Source organism: Hypomesus nipponensis, chromosome 9 (genome assembly GCF_054491055.1).
Source record: "Hypomesus nipponensis isolate SF chromosome 9, ASM5449105v1, whole genome shotgun sequence".
In the NCBI taxonomy this organism is placed as follows: domain Eukaryota; kingdom Metazoa; phylum Chordata; class Actinopteri; order Osmeriformes; family Osmeridae; genus Hypomesus; species Hypomesus nipponensis.
Window position 1 is genome coordinate 3,758,230 of NC_140369.1, and position 18,506 is coordinate 3,776,735.

Consider the following 18,506-nt stretch of genomic DNA (forward strand, 5'->3'; position numbering starts at 1 on the left):
GCAGCTGCCACAGCGTTTTGTACACCGCGTACCCTTGCATCTCTTTGTCTGTTTGCAGCTTGTGCTTGAATCCCAGCCATCCACTACGCTAAAAAACAATTTAAATTCAATAAAAAGTGTGTTGAAAAATATGTAATGTTGCTGGTTGTAAGGCTGTCAAATAAAAACCACCACTGGGAAAGAATTGGACCAACAAAAAAAAAACACTGTCCCAATGAAAACTTGGGCTAAGAAGTCTGTACAGTAATGATGCACTTAGTTCATGGAATTTGACAGGAAAACTGTCCGATGGGGGGGATGAACTGAGAGGAACAGATCAAAAAGGAGATTTGTGGCGTACAGTTGCAGACCACCCTGAATTTTCGCAGCTCTACAAACCTGCAGGATAGTTGCAGAGACAGGGTCAGTGGCTGTGTTCAGAGCGGTCCAGGTGGTTTAGGACCCCAGGCTGTGTGTGCCTGAATGGGAGAGAACACAGTGTCCTCCTGGGCATATGGACCACTGGTCCAGCACTCCCCGGCTGTGGAGGAAGAGAGGGGGAAAGGGAGAGAGACTAGGAGATTGTGGAGGAAGAGAGGGGGGAAAGGGAGGGAGACTAGGAGGCTGTGGAGGAAGAGAGGGGGGAAAGGGAGGGAGACTAGGAGGCTGAGGGGAAGATCAGAGGTTGTTCTGAGATGGATGTTTCCCAAAGGAGGCTTGGCTCTGCCCCTCTCCCGACCTCTCACAACCCCCCCCCTCCTCCCGACCTCTGAAAAACGGAGAACTCCTTTTCTTTACGTTCTCTCTCTAAAGCCCCCTCCCCCTTTTTCTTTCTTTCTTCCTTAATCTCTCTCCTTTACCCTCCCTCTCTTTGTAACTCTTTTTCTTTACCTCTCTCCCGCACTCTCTCGATCGCCCCCTCAATTGCCCCCTTCCACCCCATCTCTCCTCACTTACATCTGTCTCACCGTAGCTTTCTCTTTCTTCCTCTCTTTCACCCATAATCTCTCTTTCCTCGTTGTTCCCAGTCTGTCATTCACCTCTCTGCCTCCCTACTCTCTCTCTCTCTCTCTCTCTCTCTCTCTCTCTCTCTCTCTCTCGCTCGCTCTCTCTCTCTCGCTCTCTCTCTCTCTCTCTCTCTCGCTCTCTGTCTCTCTCTGTCTCTCTCTCGCTCGCTCTCTCTCCCTGCTCTCCACACACATGGGCTCTGTGGGGGTTCAGATTAAACAAACTAAACCCTCTAAACCTTTGCCCGTTACCAAAATGATCTCCCTTTCTGTCTGTCTGTCTCTCTCTCTGCTTTACACACACACAAATCTTTCTCACGTGCCCAAATGACTGTGGGCAAAGCCGTGGCGCTCACACAAAGCCCCGCCGTAAATGAAACAAAGCAGGGACCAGAGTCGTCTACCCAGCATCGGCTAATGAGTTTAGACACAGAGGCCAAAGACAATTGTCGATAGACGTTTCAACTCATCCACCCCCTCTCCTCCTCCTCCTCCCCTCCCTCCTCCCCCTCCTCCCCTTCCCTCATCCCGTCTGTCTCACCCCTTCCAGTCTGTTTATCTTTCTCCCCGACACACCTCCAATTGAACACCCCCCCTCACACACGTGCGCACGCGCACGCGCACGCTCGTATCCTCGTCTGTGCGGCGTGCCACTCAACCTCAGCAGTCAGACTCACTGCCCCCCTTCACCAGGCGTACCCCTCCCTCCCTCTTCAGTGTGTGTGCGTGTGTGTATGCAAGCGAATTTGCGCCAGGATAAATCCAGCCTCTCCTCCTCTCCCTCTCTCTCTCGCTCTCTCTCTCTCCGCCACTCTCACTCACACACACAAGCAGGGTGCTCCCTTCCAACCCTCACTCTCTCTCTCTCTCTCTCTCACACACACTCTCTCACACACACACCTAACCCGTCCTCTCGTGCGGAGACACTCAGTCGGATCCAGTCCTTTACTTTTTTTGGTGCTGTGTTGCGTTGATATTTTGCCTTCATGGAGGACTACCACAAACCAGACCAGCAGACTGTGCAGGCTCTCAGGAACATCGCCATCCGCCTCCGGATCAACTCCATCAAGGCTACCACGGCGGCTGGCAGCGGGTGAGTCCTCGCTCTCTGGAAGGTCCCACACATACACTCGCATCGAGTAGACTGTCATTCATTCAAACGCATGGACGTACAAACAGCACAGTACCTGCAAACTCGCGCACACAAATTCGTTTAAACGCAGCGATGGGTAGTGTGTACGCACATGCAGGCACACACACACCAGGACACACACACACAAGCACACACAGCCAGACATACACACACATGCATGTACAGATGATAAATGCTTAGGGAACAGCATGTTCCTCTTTGTTCTCCTGTTACACGGACAATGAATGAATTAACTTGCGTTAAAAACAAGACTGAAGCAGTTTTAAATATTTTGTTTTGATGAGATGGGATAGAGATCTTAGAGATAAGTTCCAATGAACATTTCGTCTATTTTGGCGGAAGAACTACACAAACAAAATATGTACGCTGATCGCAAAGATCCCTGGCTGAATGAGTTTGACAATTGTTTTTTGGGGTGTCATTGCTGAATATAGTACTTTGTATTTCACTGAGTATTACGCTAAATATATGTTTTTTTTTTCAGTTTTCTGTTGAGTTAAATACATTTAGTTTGAGATATTGCGTGGTTTGGATGTTGCGTGGTTTGGATGTTGCGTAGAGAAGACTGTTACTGGGGTAGAACACGGCAGTGCGTTCCGAGCGCGTGAGCTGATTCGATGGAGTATTTCTCGGTAAATGCGTTGCGCGGCGCGGCTGAAGGCATCAGTTGGACCCATCTGAGATGTGCGCTAGTTCTATAACATATTAATAACTTTGATTGTTCCTATCATTTAGTAGGTTACCCAACTGTATACCAATTAACAAAGCACCTTTGACGAGATATTGACAGGAATAATTTGCACAAAAAATCTCAACAATAAAACGAAATATAGGGTCTATAGCCTGTGTATAGGATACACTTTGTCAACAAGTTTAATTACAAGTTTTAGGTGTGATTGTACACACCTTGTTTTTGTAAACGGCCATCTCCGCTGATTTCAAGAAAATTGTTAGGTTGTCAGTGCACCTGCCTTTTCCGTTTATTTTGTAAAACACCACATTTATTAAATTAGTGTAATTAGTGTAGTATGTATTTAATTAAACTGCACATCTTTCTTTAAAGACACCGTCTTTAAAGCTCCATCCTTGACTCAAAGCCTGTGAATAGGCGACGCACGCAGTCCACACAACCATTCAGTTCTGGCCAAATCAGTTAAGAATTACTTTACAGGGGAAAAAAAAAAAGTATTTATCGAGCATCTGTCGGGTCAACAGACGATTAAGAATATTCGCCTACATTGCGTAAATACGCAGCGGGAGATCGGGGTAGTGGCATTGAGCATGTGGTGGGTGTTTCCAAATGGCGCCCTGTGACTGATCGTAAAGAAGGCAAAATGGTATCCTGTTTGGCGGACGCTCATCCAGTCGCATAAGGGATTGACCTGTGATGTGACCGTGTCCAAGACCGGTGTCCTTAAATTAGATTTTACCTGTCGAATTGTCCAACCAGGATTGACTGCGCATGCGCACAGTAAGGTTAAGGTTCGGGTTAGCCGTATACCTTTGAACTTTCGACAAAATACCAGATGAGACATCTTCGTTTTGAACATGCCATCAACTGTACTTGAATATTGTAACCCGTCTTTAATGGTATTACATGTTTTGTCCATGGTGTCCTTGTCAAATTCAGAACCCCTAACCCTAACCCTTAATCCATTAAGTCTCTTAGATCTTGACTGTGACTTAGTTAGTCTGCGGCTCTTACTGTGCGTGCGTGCGTGCGTGAGTGGGCACTTAACCGCGTGTATGCTGAGCAGCGGTTGTAACAGTCCGGGCATTGCTGCTAAGCGTCTGTAGCGACTGCCACGAGTGATGTGATCGTAACCTCCCCTCGTCTCTTTCAGTCACCCCACGTCATGCTGCAGCGTGGCGGAGATCATGTCCGTGTTGTTCTTTCACACCATGAAGTACCGCCCCGAGGACCCCAAGAACTCCAACAACGACCGCTTCATCTTGTCGAAGGTGAGGGGCGTGATTCCAACTCCTCTCCACAGCTAAAGATCACAAGACCACAAGACGTTTTGATTGGTTATGGTGGGGTTTGAGGCTGTAGTGGCGTTTGACTTCTCTCTGTTTGTAACGGAAAAAAAATCAAATCAAATGGCCGTACACAGTAGGCCTATATCAGAATCAGAATGGGCTTTATACACCACGTAAGTTCACACAAACATGGCATTTTCTGTGGCAGGAGGGTGCACACTATATTTGGTTGTGTGATGGTTGTGTTGTGATTGTGCCATGTGTACGCCATGTAAATGTTGTTATCCAGTCTACTGTATGTTGATGGTTGTTTAACGGTCTGGAAAAGGTTGACATACTGTATGGTTGATATTGTTGATGTATTGTTGTATGGTTGTGTGTGCCCTCAGGGTCACGCTGCCCCGGCCTTGTACGCCATGTGGACAGAGACAGGCTTCCTGAAGGAGAGCGAGCTGCTCAGTCTGTGCCAGGTTGACTCCACCCTGGAGGGCCACCCCACACCTGTAAGTGAATATACCCTTAACAGTCTCTAATCATGACAATTAACTCCACCCTGGAGGGCCACCCCACACCTGTAAGTGAATATAGCCTTAACAGTCTCTGATCATGACAATTAACTCCACCCTGGAGGGCCACCCCAAACCTGTAAGTGACGTCAAATTAACCCTAACTGCCATTCTCTGATCACTACCAAATCCCGGTAGTCAGTGCTCATTAGGACCAAGCAGCAATGTTAATACGCTTGAAAACTGTCTGCTTGTCTGGAAGACGTGAATGTTTAGTGCCATGTGCGACGAAGTGTGGATGTGAGACTAAAGTAAGTGTTAGCTTTAGCCTAGCTGTTGTAGCAGATGGTTCAGATGATATTGCTGTTGGTTTCATCATGACAGGAAATGAGGGAATCAAGTATTTGAAAGAAAAATGTTTTCACCCCAGTTTGACACAGATGGTATGGTGTGTGTGTGTTTCAGAAGCAGCAGTTTGTGGATGTTGCCACCGGCTCCCTGGGACAGGGCCTGGGTGTAGCCTGTGGAATGGCTTACACTGGGAAGTACTTTGACAAGTCCAGGTGAGTTCACACATTATACTCTCCGTCTCTCTCTCTCTCTCTCTCTCTCTCTCTTTCTCTCTCTCTCTCTCTCTCTCTCTCTGTCTCTGTCTCTCTCTTTCTCTCTCTCCCTCTCTCTCTCTGTCTCTCTTTCTCTCTCTTGCACACACAAACTCACACACCGAGACCCCCTGCACACACACAAACATACACTGTACACAGGCAAACAGCTAAATAAATGTAGCCTAGTTTGGACAGCTTGATGGTTTTAGACACAGCAATACCCCCATAGACACACACACACATATAAACAGACACACTTCCATCTAAATGAAGCCTCGTTTTAACAGCTTTGTGGTTTACACCATCCCCAAAACGTTTCAGTCTGTAAAGCACTTTGGAGGTTAGAACATGGAGCAGTTCAGTGCCTCCTTCCTGAGTGGTTCTGAGGGTTCCTCGGTGCTTCCTGCAGAGGTTCTTTAAGGTTCTGTGGGTGTGGAATGCCTGCATGCTCTGCCCTCCCGTTCTTCTGCTCTAATAAACACAGCCCCGGCAGCCATGACGCGGTTATTTTTAACATCCAGACAGAATTCATCTGAGAAGCCGGTTCAGACCCCATGATTCCTGATCAGGTTCTCAGGTACTTTTGGATTTTCAGTCCCTCGTCTGGAACCACGATTTCACATTGTACCTGTTTTTTGTGGAATTTATTTTCGTATATAATTAGGAGCGCTTTGTTGAACAGATTTTAAGGAAAGTGTGACATGAAAGGCATGGAGAAAGAGAGGGGTAAGAGGTACAGCAAAGTGCCACGGGCATTTAAACCCAGGCCGTTTTAAGTATAGGCTTTTCCCCACAAAAATCCTAACCCTCCCAATCTAATTCTCTGGACGAAATGAGTTAGCAGACGAGTTAGCAGATGCGTGTTCAAAGAGTGGAGGGATTTTGTGAGGTTTGGTAGCTGCCTGGACCCAATGACGTAAGGAGATTAGGGGTCCGTTTGATTTGAATATGCAGAGTGCCCAGACTCGGCTTCCCTCAGCCTGGATGTTGAGAGTGAGGGGCAGCGTTTGGCGCGTGAGAACAGGAGAAGCTGTGAAGGTGTTGGGGTCGCCCCCCCTGGGTGAGGGGGGGGGGGGAGGAGGAGGGGGGGGGAGGAGGAGGAGGGGGGGGGGAGGAGGAGGGGGGGGGGAGGAGGAGGGGGGGCTCTCTGGGTTCCCAGGTGGTTCCCTGTCCCTCCCGACACGTTAGAGGGAATGCAGCTGTCCAAGTGGAAAAGTGTCAGGGAGGATTATCTGCTGTGAGGTAGATGGATCGTTTAACTTACGCACGCACGTGCGCACGCACGCACGCACGCATACTGTACTCGCACTCAAACAAGCCCTCACACACAGACAAAGACCCTCACGCAAACACGCACACACTATCTACCCACAACAACCCCCACCCATCCTCACCCCTCACCCCCCACTCCCCCATCCTGTAGTCCTTGTCTTCCTTCAGTGTAGAACTTAGGTTTAGCTGTGGTTCTGTGATATGAAGCCCTCTGTGACATAGCATGTAAAGAGGGCTATACTTATAAACCTTGATTTGATTGGATGACTGTAGCTACCGCGTGTACTGCTTGATGGGGGACGGCGAGATGTCCGAGGGCGCGGTGTGGGAGGCCATGGCCTTCGCCTCCTACTACCAGCTGGACAACCTGGTGGCCATCCTGGACATCAACCGTCTGGGCCAGAGCGACCCCGCGCCTCTGCAGCACCACATGGAGAAGTACCAGAAACGCTGCGAAGCCTTCGGGTAGGAGAGCAGAGAGAGAGGGGGATGGCTGGGGTGGGGGAGGGGTGAAGAGGGAGGAGAGAGGGGGAGGTGGAGAGAGTTCGTAAAGGCTAATGCCATGTACGAATGTGTGAGAGCAGAATGTAAAACATTAGTGGGCCTATGTGGAATTGACTCAGTTCCACGTCTGTTCTCATGCCTATTCCCATGTGACGTTCTGACGTGTGTGTTTGTTATTGTCCGCCTGCAGCTGGCACGCCATCATCGTGGACGGCCACAGCGTGGAGGAGCTGTGCAAGGCCCTGAGCCAGCCACGCCACCAGCCCACCGCCATCATCGCCAAGACAACCAAGGGCAAGGGCATCCCAGGTACAGCACACGCTCTGCCTCTCTCCTCGACTGCGTTTTATTACTCACAGCCACACACTGTCTAGGAACACGCACCATACAGCATATACCCCAGTCATAAGTGTGTGGGCGCTTAGTGGTTTGTAGAACATGTGATTAGACTGCATGTTATTACATTTACATTTAGTCATTTAGCAGACGCTCTTATCCAGAGCGACTTACAGTAAGTACAGGGACATTCTCCCCGAGGCAAGTAGGGTGAAGTGCCTTGCCCAAGGACACAACATCATTTGGCGCAGCCGGGCATCGATCCTGCAACCTTCTGATTACTAGCCCGATTCCCTAACCGCTCAGCCACCTGACCCCCCCACATTAGACAAAAGTCAGTTACTCAGTCGGGCAGAAAGTCAGAAAACATACCAGACGGTCAGACATATCTCAAGGTCTGCTTCTAACATTTCAGCTGCGGAGGACAAGATGGGCTGGCACGCCAAGACCCTGCCCAAGGACATGGCTGAGGGGGTGCTGAAGGAGCTCCAGGGGCGCATCATGAACAGCAGCAAGCGTCTGTACCCCACCAGCCCCCAGGAGGACGCCCCGCCTGTCAGCCTGCGCAACGTCCGCATGCCCAGCGCCCCCAGCTACAAGCCCGGCGAGAAGGTGCCACACACACACACGCATAGACACACACGGAGACACACACAGAGACACACACAGAGATATACACAGAGACACACTCAGAGACACACCCAGAGACACACTCAGAGACACACTCAGAGACACACACAGAGACACACTCAGAGACACACACAGAGACACACTCAGAGACACACTCAGAGACACACTCAGAGACACACACAGAGACACACTCAGAGACACACTCAGAGACACACTCAGAGACACACACAGAGACACACTCACATAGACACACAGACAAAAAAAAACACATAGATTCACATACACCTGTGTTTAAATCCTCAATATACATATATATATATATATATATATATTGACCATTGGCTGTTGACCAATCAGATTTTGAGGTTGGAGCTACCCCTAACCTCGTATAGACTCATTCATGCAGTGCTACTCTGACTAAATACTGACAGGTATGAGGTATATACCCACAGTTGGAAAGCTGTCATGCCTGACTGCTGGTTTGTCTGTGCAGATGTCCACCAGGAAGGCCTATGGCATGGCTCTGGCCAAGCTGGGCCGCTACAACGAGCGCGTGGTGGCCATGGACAGCGACACCAACAACTTCACCTACTCTGAGATCTTCAAGAACGAGCATCCCAACCGCTTTGTTGAGTGCTACCTGGCTCAGCAGAACATGGTAGTACCTCCTAAGATCACACTGACTACCTCACACACCAAACACACACTGACTAAGTCACACTTCACCACCAAAAAACACACTAATTATCTCACCAGAGTTAACAACACCGTCTCCTGTGGAAAGAAACAGCCTCTGTATTGGCAGTGAACATCCAATCTAGCCCCAATTCCCAAACAAAGCCTTGTATGTGAATCTGGAGAATCACATTTGAATCACAAGAAGACAAAATATGTTCAGCAGGCAACATAAACACACACACACAAACACACCCCTCCCTCCATCTATTCTGCTGTACGTAGATGAACATTTTGGGAGAGAGCCCATCATCCCTTTGTTCATGATGCTGCGCCTGTTCCAGCAGAAGCCAGTTCTAATCTAGGTCAAGCGTGTGAGCGTGTGTCTCTGTGAGAGTGTGCGTGTGTGTGTGTGTGTGATGAGCAGCAGTTATGACAGGCGTGCCGAGAGGTGAAATATTAATTAGTGTCGAGACTAGGTCTTTCTGGTTGACTTGACTGACAATTGTCATCAAGTCAATTGTGCCCAATTGTGCAATCGGTACAGAATAAATGCCTAGATGTGCAAATGAGAAGTCATTAATATTGACAAAAGAAGCAAAATAAATCTCAGAGGCAGCGCTGTTCAAATATGTAGGCGGACAGTCGGTAGAGAGAAATTCAGTGTTATGTCACTCAGGGTCGTAGCCAAAATAATATTTTTGGGTAGGCCTAGAAAAATATGGATATGTATCTTTTCAGTTTTTTTCTGATTAACTTTGCGATGTGCACCCGGTCCATCATTTTTCGGAGATGTTTTCGTTTTTGGGAGGCCTTAGAACAGGAGGGGCTACGCCCCTGATGTCACTGCATTCTGTGGTTCAAGTTGAATGTGATATGTTGGATGCAGATATATTCATCAAACATGACACACAGCAACCAATTAAAAGACTGTCAAGTCTGTTAAGTCAAACACAGATTGAGAACACGACTTTGACTTTGTTAAGGGCTCCTGTGTGTTGAGGCACCAGGTGATGGGAGGGCAGGGCTGGAGGGAAGCGTCAGCATGGTTGAGATGGATATCTAGGAACGGCCCCATGTCCCTTCTTTGGCACTCTGGAGCTTCTGTCTCAGAGAGCAGATGAGCTGAGGGATCAGGAAGGACTGCAGAGACAGGAAACAGGAAATTAGCCTGTGTGAGAGGAAGGCACGCCAGCGAATCCCCCTCATATGGGTTCATAAGCTCGTGAGGGCTACGGGGATAGAGGAGACTGACTTCTCATTGGCTGAGAGTCACCAGGGGCCAGGCCTCTTTGGCAGTGCGGTTCCTGTTTTACATTCCCATTGGTCCTCAAGATAAGCCTGCCACGTTTAAAAGAAGGAGAGTCTGATTTTTATATAACCCTGGGTAGATGGTTGTGATTGTCCTTCAGTTATTACAACCCATCCTCACCCAATAGTCTGAAGCTGTAAGCTCCACCCATCCGGGCAAATCCGGGCTTCAAAACCAGTGCGCCCAAGCTGATTTATGATCCCGCTAAGTACCTGCAGGTGCATGAGGAAGAGAACGTTCCAGAAGGATTACATGTAGAGCCTGTTAAAGTATGATTTAACGTGTGTGTGTCCCCCTCCTGCGCCCTTCCAGGTCAGCGTTGCCATGGGCTGCGCCGCCCGCGAGAGGAACATTGTGTTCGCCAGCACCTTGGCCTCCTTCTTCAGCCGCGCCTACGACCAGCTGCGCATGGCCGCCATCTCTGAGAGCAACATCAACCTTTGTGGCTCCCACTGCGGCCTTTCCATTGGTGAGGCACAGACCCCGCCCCTTCTGACCCCGCCCCCTCTGACCCCGCCCCCTCTGACCCCGCCCCCTCTGACCCCGCCCCCTCTGACCCTGCCCCCTATCTTGCCCCTTCTCAGCCCCTCCAACACTTGCTCTCCATCACTTCCATGCACTGCGCATCACTTTCCCACTTGACACCCCCTCACCCACATCCCCTCTGTTAGGCTCCTCCCTCACTCTCCACCCTGCACTCTTTCTATTGGCTCAACCTCACCCTCCAACGGTTCTGATTGGCCACAGTGACTACCTTCAGTGTATGGTTGACCCAGCTCCTTACTTTTCTCTCTTTTTTTATTTGTATCTTTTTCTTCTTCTCTGGTGTGTTCTCCTCGCCCTCCTCACACTCTCTTCACCCCCTGAAGTCGTGCTCCTAGCCCTCAGCCCCTCCCTTCTCTCACCCTCTCTGTCTGTCCTGGATGATGTCATCATCGAGGGACCAGGTCTCCCTTTTTAGTGCAGGTACACTGCATGCCACTCTTGTCTGTCTGTCTGTCTGTCCACCTGCATGTGTGTCTACCTCTATGTCCACCTGACCATTCGGTTTGTTTTTATACTTTAATTGTACTGCAAGCGCGGGATGTGTATTGATGGTGCCAGTGTGTGTGTGTGTGTGTGTGATTCAGGAGAGGATGGCCCCTCCCAGATGGGCCTAGAGGACATCGCCATGTTCCGGGCCATTCCCACGGCAACCATCTTCTACCCCAGTGACGGAGTGTCTACTGAGAAGGCTGTGGAGCTGGCTGCCAGCACAAAGGTGACAAGCCTCCCTCAAGCCCAGGACTGAAGACGTTATTATAGCCCAACGTAGTCACATCATTTCAAGATGTTAATAGTCATGTTTTACTATTGTAACTGGTGTTTTATGTCTCTCTCTCAGGGGGTTTGCTACATCAGGACCAGCCGCCCAGAGAATAACATCATCTATAACAGCAACGAGGACTTCCATGTGGGGCAGGCTAAGGTGAGAAGCCTAGGTCTTCTTCATACCGCTGGACCGAGCAGAGCTAAGCCAGACTCTACTCTGATTGTAAACGGAGACATGATTGGTTGTTTCTCCATCCTGTCCTGCTGTAGGTGGTTTACCAGAGCAAGGAGGACCAGGTGACCATAGTGGCAGCTGGAGTCACCCTCCACGAGGCCCTGGCAGCAGCTGAGCAGCTGAAGAAAGGTACTGCCCTGCTGGAGAGAGAGGGAGAGGGAGAGGGAGAGGGAGAGGGAGAGGGAGAGGGAGAGGGAGAGGGAGAGGGAGAGGGAGGGAGAGGGAGAGGGAGAGGGAGAGGGAGAGGGAGAGGGAGAGGGAGAGGGAGAGGGAGAGGGAGAGAGAGAGAGAGAGAGAGAGAGAGAGAGAGAGAGAGAGAGAGAGAGAGAGAGAGAGAGAGAGAGAGAGAGAGAGAGAGAGAGAGAGAGAGAGAGAGAGAGAGAGAGAGAGAGAGAGAGAGAGAGAGAGAGAGAGAGAGAGAGAGAGAGAGAGAGAGAGAGAGAGAGAGAGAGAGAGAGAGAGAGAGAGAGAGAGAGAGAGAGAGAGAGAGAGAGAGAGAGAGAGAGAGAGAGAGAGAGAGGGGAGGGGGAGAGAGAGAGGGGAGAGGGGGAGGGGGAGAGAGAGGGGGAGAGAGAGAGAGTGAGAGAGAGAGAGAGAGAGGTGTCAGAATCAAGATGTCACACTCCTGGCAGGCTCCCGACTGTGTCCATTCAATCCAATCTGCTAATCTGCACGCGTTCTGCTAATCTGAGGCATTCAACATTCTAGGGTTTGACTTCCTCCATTAACTGAGATCATCCCAGATTATGTGGTCTGATCAAGATTGATCCTCCTTTTATCCGGGCGTAAGCGTTAATATTAGCCTTGATCCTGAAGACAAAAGCCTTTAGCAATGTTTTGTCTTACGCTTCCTTATTCTCTTTGAACTCACTGACTTCTACTTGACCTTTGTATACATTATATTCCTAACGTCAGTAGCCAATTCATGGTACCCTGGTTTTGTGTTGTAGTCTAACATACAAGACCTTTGACTAGCAATAGCTAGTTATCAAGACAGAAATACTTAATAAGTAATTTAGTTATTTACATTATTTAATTTAAATGAAATGGCATATTATGTTTTCCAAAAAGAAGAAGTGCCCATTCAGTCTTTGGTAATGGTAGTCCTCCTGTACCATAAAAATGGTCTAACGCTAGATTTTCAGGAGGCCTGAAAGATTGGGCACCTTTTGATGTCAAATTCATTTATATGAAGATGGTGAGACTTCCTTGTGGTGAAACATGGCTGTCTTTACAGAGAGGATCGCTATCCGTGTGATCGACCCGTTCACCATCAAACCTCTGGACTCCAAGGCCATCATCGACCACGCCCGCATCACCAGGGGCCGCATCATCACTGTGGAGGACCACTATTATGAGGGTACGTTCTCTCATCCAGTCCTGCTTTAGAGCCATCACATATTCATGTCTCTCTCTGAACCTGGCTACCCCAGCGTCTCCACATTACATATTTATGCAGCCGCCGCTGCCCGTTCATTGGTCCAGACATCGGGTCATGCTGCAGTGGCACGCTCCCATTGGTGCGGTGATGGCGCTGTGGTGTGTTGTCAGGCCCTGGTTGGTCGAGGAAGTGCAGCGTGTTGTGGGCTTGGTCCTTCCTGCGCATTCTGTTTGCTGGGGAGGGAGAGAGTGTGAGGGGCGGGGAGGCAGAGTGCTGTCAGATTTCCTTAGCTAACCGTGTGCCCATGGGGCTTACTGTGACCTAGATAACACAGACAGACATGTCCGGCCTTGCCTCTGTGTGTGTCTGTGTGTATATGTTTGTTTGTAGGAGAGTGGGAGATGGGAGGAGGGTGGAAGGAGGAGGGTGGAGGGAGATGGGAGGAGGATGGAGGGAGGAGGGTGGAGGGAGGAGGGTGGAAGGGGGAGGGTGGAGTGTGGAGGGTGGAAGGGGGAGGGTGGAGGGTGGAGGGAGGAGAGTGGAGGGAGGAGGGTGGAGTGTGGAGGGTGGAAGGGGGAGGGTGGAGGGTGGAGAGTGGAGGGAGGAGGGTGGAGTGTGGAGGGAGGAGGGTGGAGGGGACCACCAGTCTTCAGCTTCTGATGGACAGCATTCCCCTCTTCACCTCTCCAACCTCCGACTGAACAGAACAGAAGGAGGGGAGCGTGAGGAGAGCGAATTACAGAGGCAGTTAAGCGTATGGAGGACGTAGAATGGAGGGTGTGGCAACAAGAAAACCAGTGCAATTTTGTGACACATGAGTGACCGTAGAAAGGGTATCAAAGGATATATCTCTTTACCTCCGGTCGCCCTGGTGGCTCACTGGATTACTGTGCGTACCACATGGGTGGAGGCCTTACCGCAGCTGTTTGGGGTACAATTTAGCCCATGCCCCCCATCCCCCAATCTCTTTCCCCCCGCCCTCTTAGCTGCCCCCCCCCCCCCCCCCCCCCCCCCCCCCCCCCCCGAGCAAGAATTTGAAGTTCTGTCCTGCTGTTCCATAGGTGGCCTGGGGGAGGCGGTGTGCTCGGCTGTGGTGAACGAGTCGGGCTTCAACCTCCAGCGCCTGGCCGTGCCCCACGTGCCCCGCAGTGGCAAGCCCAGCGAGCTGCTCAAGATCTACGGCATCGACCGCGACGCCATCACCCAGGCCGTCCGCAAGATGCTCAGCAGCTCCGCCAACGCCAAGTAGCTCCGCCCGGCCGCCCCGCCCCACCACGCAAACCAACTCACCCAACAGAGACAGTATTCCATGTCACATGAGAGCCCTTTTTGGTCCACCTTCCACTTCACTGTGAATGACCCCCCCCCCCCCCCGGCCCCACCACTTTCCACGTGTTTACTGAAGTAAAGTGAGTTTGTGCCGTACATTTTTGAAGTAACTTGTCACACATTTAACTTTTTCACACACAAACACACACACAAAAAAGCATAGACACACACACACACATATATAGACTTTCCTTCTCCTCCCAATTCCCAGTTAACATGTGTCATCACCAACCATGTCAAGTACAGGTAAATTGAAGTTAATTTGTCCAGTTGTTAAGAGGTTAAAAGGGACATTGACCACCAACTATGTTCAGTATATGTAATGAGAGCCGGTACTATGTGGTGCTCATGTGTTTTTAACTTTGTTCTTTGTAATTTATCAACCCCAAAAACCAACTTGCAGCAGTCTATTTTACTACTTTTATATTGTTCTGATGATGTAGCTTGAAATGGGTGGGGCACACGGTAGAGATTTGTGTACTATCGTTACCATAACAACCGTCTCTGAAAGAATCTTGTCAATGTGATGTTTGTAGAAGTTAGTTGAGAAAGAAATACAACAACAACAACAAAAAAAAAAGTAAAACTAAGATCAAATAGAAATGTATGCAGGGCAGCAAAGATCAGTGAAGTTTGACTTGCGTCTTTACAAAAACACCACAACACACATCACCAGCTAACACCACAGCTTGGATTAGCAGCACACATTCTGGTTACAGGACCTCCCACAGTCTGCTCTTTAATCTGCTCTTATCAACATCAGGCTGCGACAGCTCCGCCTTGCAATGAGAGAACACCTGGGGGGGGAAATGTGTGTTTTTTTCCTCCGAGTTTGTGTGTGAAGACAACAGCAAACCTTTGCTCAGTCTGCGGTGTAGAATTGAACTTGGGCTGTCCATGTTCCCTGATTCCCTCCCTCCTCTCCTCGCTCTTTCTTCTCACACCCTTCTGGGGAAGGTGAGGGGGTGGTCAGGCGGGAGGAGACCCCCCACTGGAGGTCACGCAAGGCCTGCTGGGAGGTGGAGTTGATTGTGCTTGTGACCGTGAGGATGTTGGGAGCATGCCGTTACATCTGAACTGTGAACCCTAGAACAAAAACACCTCCTTTGTTACTTGAACTTTTGTATGTACCTTACATTCATCTAATAAAGCCCTCTGCATTTTGGAGTTTGAGAGTTCACCTGCGCACCGCGCTCTGTTTTTATGTGTGTGTGTGTATGTGTGTGTAAGTGTGTGTAAGTGTGTGTGTAAGAGAGACTTTTATAAACTAAGTGTTTCAAAGCATGAACCACTGGTCACCTGAGCATGAAGGCATCAAGACCGAAAGTGAAACAGGCTGTTAGTCACCTCATACAAATTTTACGACATTTTACATCAAAGTTAGACTAACAGTTGTTGTTCATTTGTTGGTTTGAGGTAATTAATACAATAATCAATCATGAAGGCTTGAGGCAATGAATACAATAATCAATCATGAAGGCTTGAGGTCATTAATTCAATTCATATTAAAAGCTTAATAAAGAATCAGAAGGTTAGTAATACGAAGGATGTCCACAAAGATTCAAGATCTTGTAGATACTACATGAGTGGTTTGTCCGCTTGACTCTGTCTTCCATGGTCGAAGGCCTGTTCTCTGACATGGATCAGTACCTCTCCCAGTTTCCCCTGGTCAGACACAACCACAGCATATCTTTAGAGTGAGCTCACTTGACTGGGACGGCACATCTTAAAGTCTTGAAACAATCAAGTGTCAAAAAATAAATCCATATGAAAAACAGTCATTATTATTTTCCATTATTATTATTCTTCTTATTATTATTATTAATAAAAGTATTCACTGTAACACGAGGTACGTTACCATAGCGAGCTGTATTTCCTTTTAGCTCCTCTCAGTGCGAACACTATAATCCCAAATCCATATGACAATGTATACACTAGAATGAACCGAATGATGCAGTTAAAAACTTCGCACATGAAGAAGAGTGACTTTAGCTTTCGAGTGAACAAGATCCGACGCTCCACTTTACCGTGATGAGTGTGGAGGTGCAGAAAGGCAACATACAGAGCAAAACTCAGTCCCCAATAAGCGTTAAAAAAAATATGGTTGGATTATTTCTGAGTATGGAGGAGTAATTTCAGACGTTGGGATTCAAATTTCGAGGATGTCACTGTAATCCTGTGGTTTGTAAATCTCCTCAGGCCGGCCTATCTGATGGTGACAGGAGAGGGGAGAGCAGGGTAACTGTACCATGTTTATGGTAGGGCTGGCCTTTACATGTCTTGGTGTGAGGAGGCAGACCTGGGGTGGAGTGGGGTGGGGTAGAGTGGGGTAGAGTAGAGTAGAGTAGAGCAGAGCAGAGCAGAGCAGAGCAGAGCAGAGCAGAGCAGAGCAGAGTAGAGTGGGGTAGAGTAGAGTAGAGTACAGTACAGTACAGTACAGTAGAGTAGAGTAGAGTAGAGTAGAGTAGAGTAGAGTAGAGTAGAGCAGAGCAGAGCAGAGTAGAGTAGAGTAGAGCAGAGCAGAGCAGAGCAGAGCAGAGCAGAGTAGAGTAGAGTGGGGTAGAGCAGAGTAGAGTAGAGCAGAGCAGAGCAGAGCAGAGTAGAGTAGAGTGGGGTAGAGCAGAGTAGAGTAGAGTAGAGTAGAGTAGAGTAGAGTAGAGCAGAGCAGAGTAGAGTAGAGCAGAGCAGAGTAGAGTAGAGCAGAGCAGAGCAGAGCAGAGCAGAGTAGAGTAGAGTGGGGTAGAGCAGAGTAGAGTAGAGCAGAGCAGAGCAGAGTAGAGTAGAGTGGGGTAGAGCAGAGTAGAGTAGAGTAGAGTAGAGTAGAGTAGAGTAGAGTAGAGTAGAGTAGAGTAGAGTAGAGTACAGTAGTGTAGAGTGGGGTGGGTGGGGGTAGAGTAGAGTAGAGCAGAGCAGAGCAGAGCAGAACAGAGTAGAGTAGAGTAGAGCAGAGCAGAGCAGAGCAGAGTAGAGTAGAGTAGAGTAGAGCAGAGTAGAGTGGGGTAGAGTAGAGTAGAGTAGAGTAGAGTAGAGTAGAGTAGAGTAGAGCAGAGTAGAGTAGAGCAGAGTAGAGTAGAGTAGAGCAGAGCAGAGTAGAGCAGAGTAGAGTAGAGCAGAGCAGAGTAGAGCAGAGTAGAGTATAGCAGAGCAGAGTAGAGTAGAGCAGAGCAGAGCAGAGTAGAGTAGAGTAGAGTAGAGTAGAGTAGAGTAGAGTAGAGTAGAGCAGAGTAGAGCAGAGTAGAGTAGAGTAGAGCAGAGTAGAGTAGAGTAGAGCAGAGCAGAGCAGAGTAGAGTAGAGTAGAGCAGAGTAGAGTAGAGTAGAGTAGAGTAGAGTAGAGCAGAGCAGAGCAGAGCAGAATAGGGTAGAGTAGAGCAGAGTAGAGTAGAGTAGAGCAGAGTAGAGTAGAGTAGAGTAGAGTAGAGTAGAGTAGAGTAGAGCAGAGCAGAGCAGAATAGGGTAGAGTAGAGTAGAGTAGAGTAGAGTAGAGCAGAGCAGAGCAGAGCATTAGTACATATATGATCAGTGGCGTGGGGGGTAGAGATAGCGGGATTGCACATTAAAATGTTAAAGGTAATTTCCTGCAGGGAACATAATTCATAGGGAACGCACACACCTACAAACACTCACAGACACACACGCATCATCAATAAACCTTTAAAATAAATGCAGTGCCATTATATTCAAATCCCGATCACACACTATAATTTAAATATGATGCCAAATAATTACCACATGCGATGCCCATTATCTCAAACATGATGGTGAAGGCCACAAGCAGCAACAGCGGCAACCAAAGAGCTGCAGACATAGTTACACGTACATTTATGATTACATCATCAGTGTCTTCTTTTGTATATTCCTCCACTGTTTCACAGAATATGATTCCAGAGACAGTAAGAGTGGGGTGGGATGGGGTTTCCCACAGTTCTAATCAGATTGACGTAACTTCTTTATTATGATCTCATGGATTGTGTTTGTCTGCTCAGCACAACTCACGATAATATGGTCGGTATGCTGCCATTCCACATCCCAGCCCGAAGCAGATGGAGAAGAAATGGTAATATTTGTCTAAGAATACACAAAACACACTTGTGAGAATGTATGGTAAATCTGTGAGAACGTTTAAATCAGCGACTTACACTTTCAAATGTGTTGTTTTTGTTTTGTTTACCAACGTACAGTGTTGGTACAAGATGTACAAGTTCCTCAAAAGGTCCTGAAAAAACATACAAACATTTAGACAAGACTCCCGTTATCCCCTCAATATATACTAGTCATCGATGAACCAAACGT

At 48.7% G+C, this 18,506-nt stretch overlaps 1 protein-coding gene across 1 annotated transcript; it reads left to right on the forward strand.

Moving 5' to 3' along the window:
* Window positions 1–1,809: 1,809 nt before the first annotated feature.
* tkta (transketolase a) lies at window positions 1,810–15,393 on the forward strand. The gene is made up of 14 exons (XM_084704879.1): window positions 1,810–2,079; window positions 3,984–4,101; window positions 4,509–4,622; window positions 5,091–5,188; window positions 6,776–6,967; window positions 7,197–7,315; window positions 7,758–7,954; window positions 8,466–8,630; window positions 10,272–10,428; window positions 11,090–11,220; window positions 11,344–11,427; window positions 11,541–11,634; window positions 12,743–12,865; window positions 13,948–15,393. The coding sequence occupies exons 1-14, from the start codon at window positions 1,973–1,975 to the stop codon at window positions 14,133–14,135; spliced, it is 1,887 nt and encodes a 628-aa protein (XP_084561005.1). The 5' UTR covers window positions 1,810–1,972; the 3' UTR covers window positions 14,136–15,393.
* The last annotated feature ends 3,113 nt before the right edge of the window (window positions 15,394–18,506 follow it).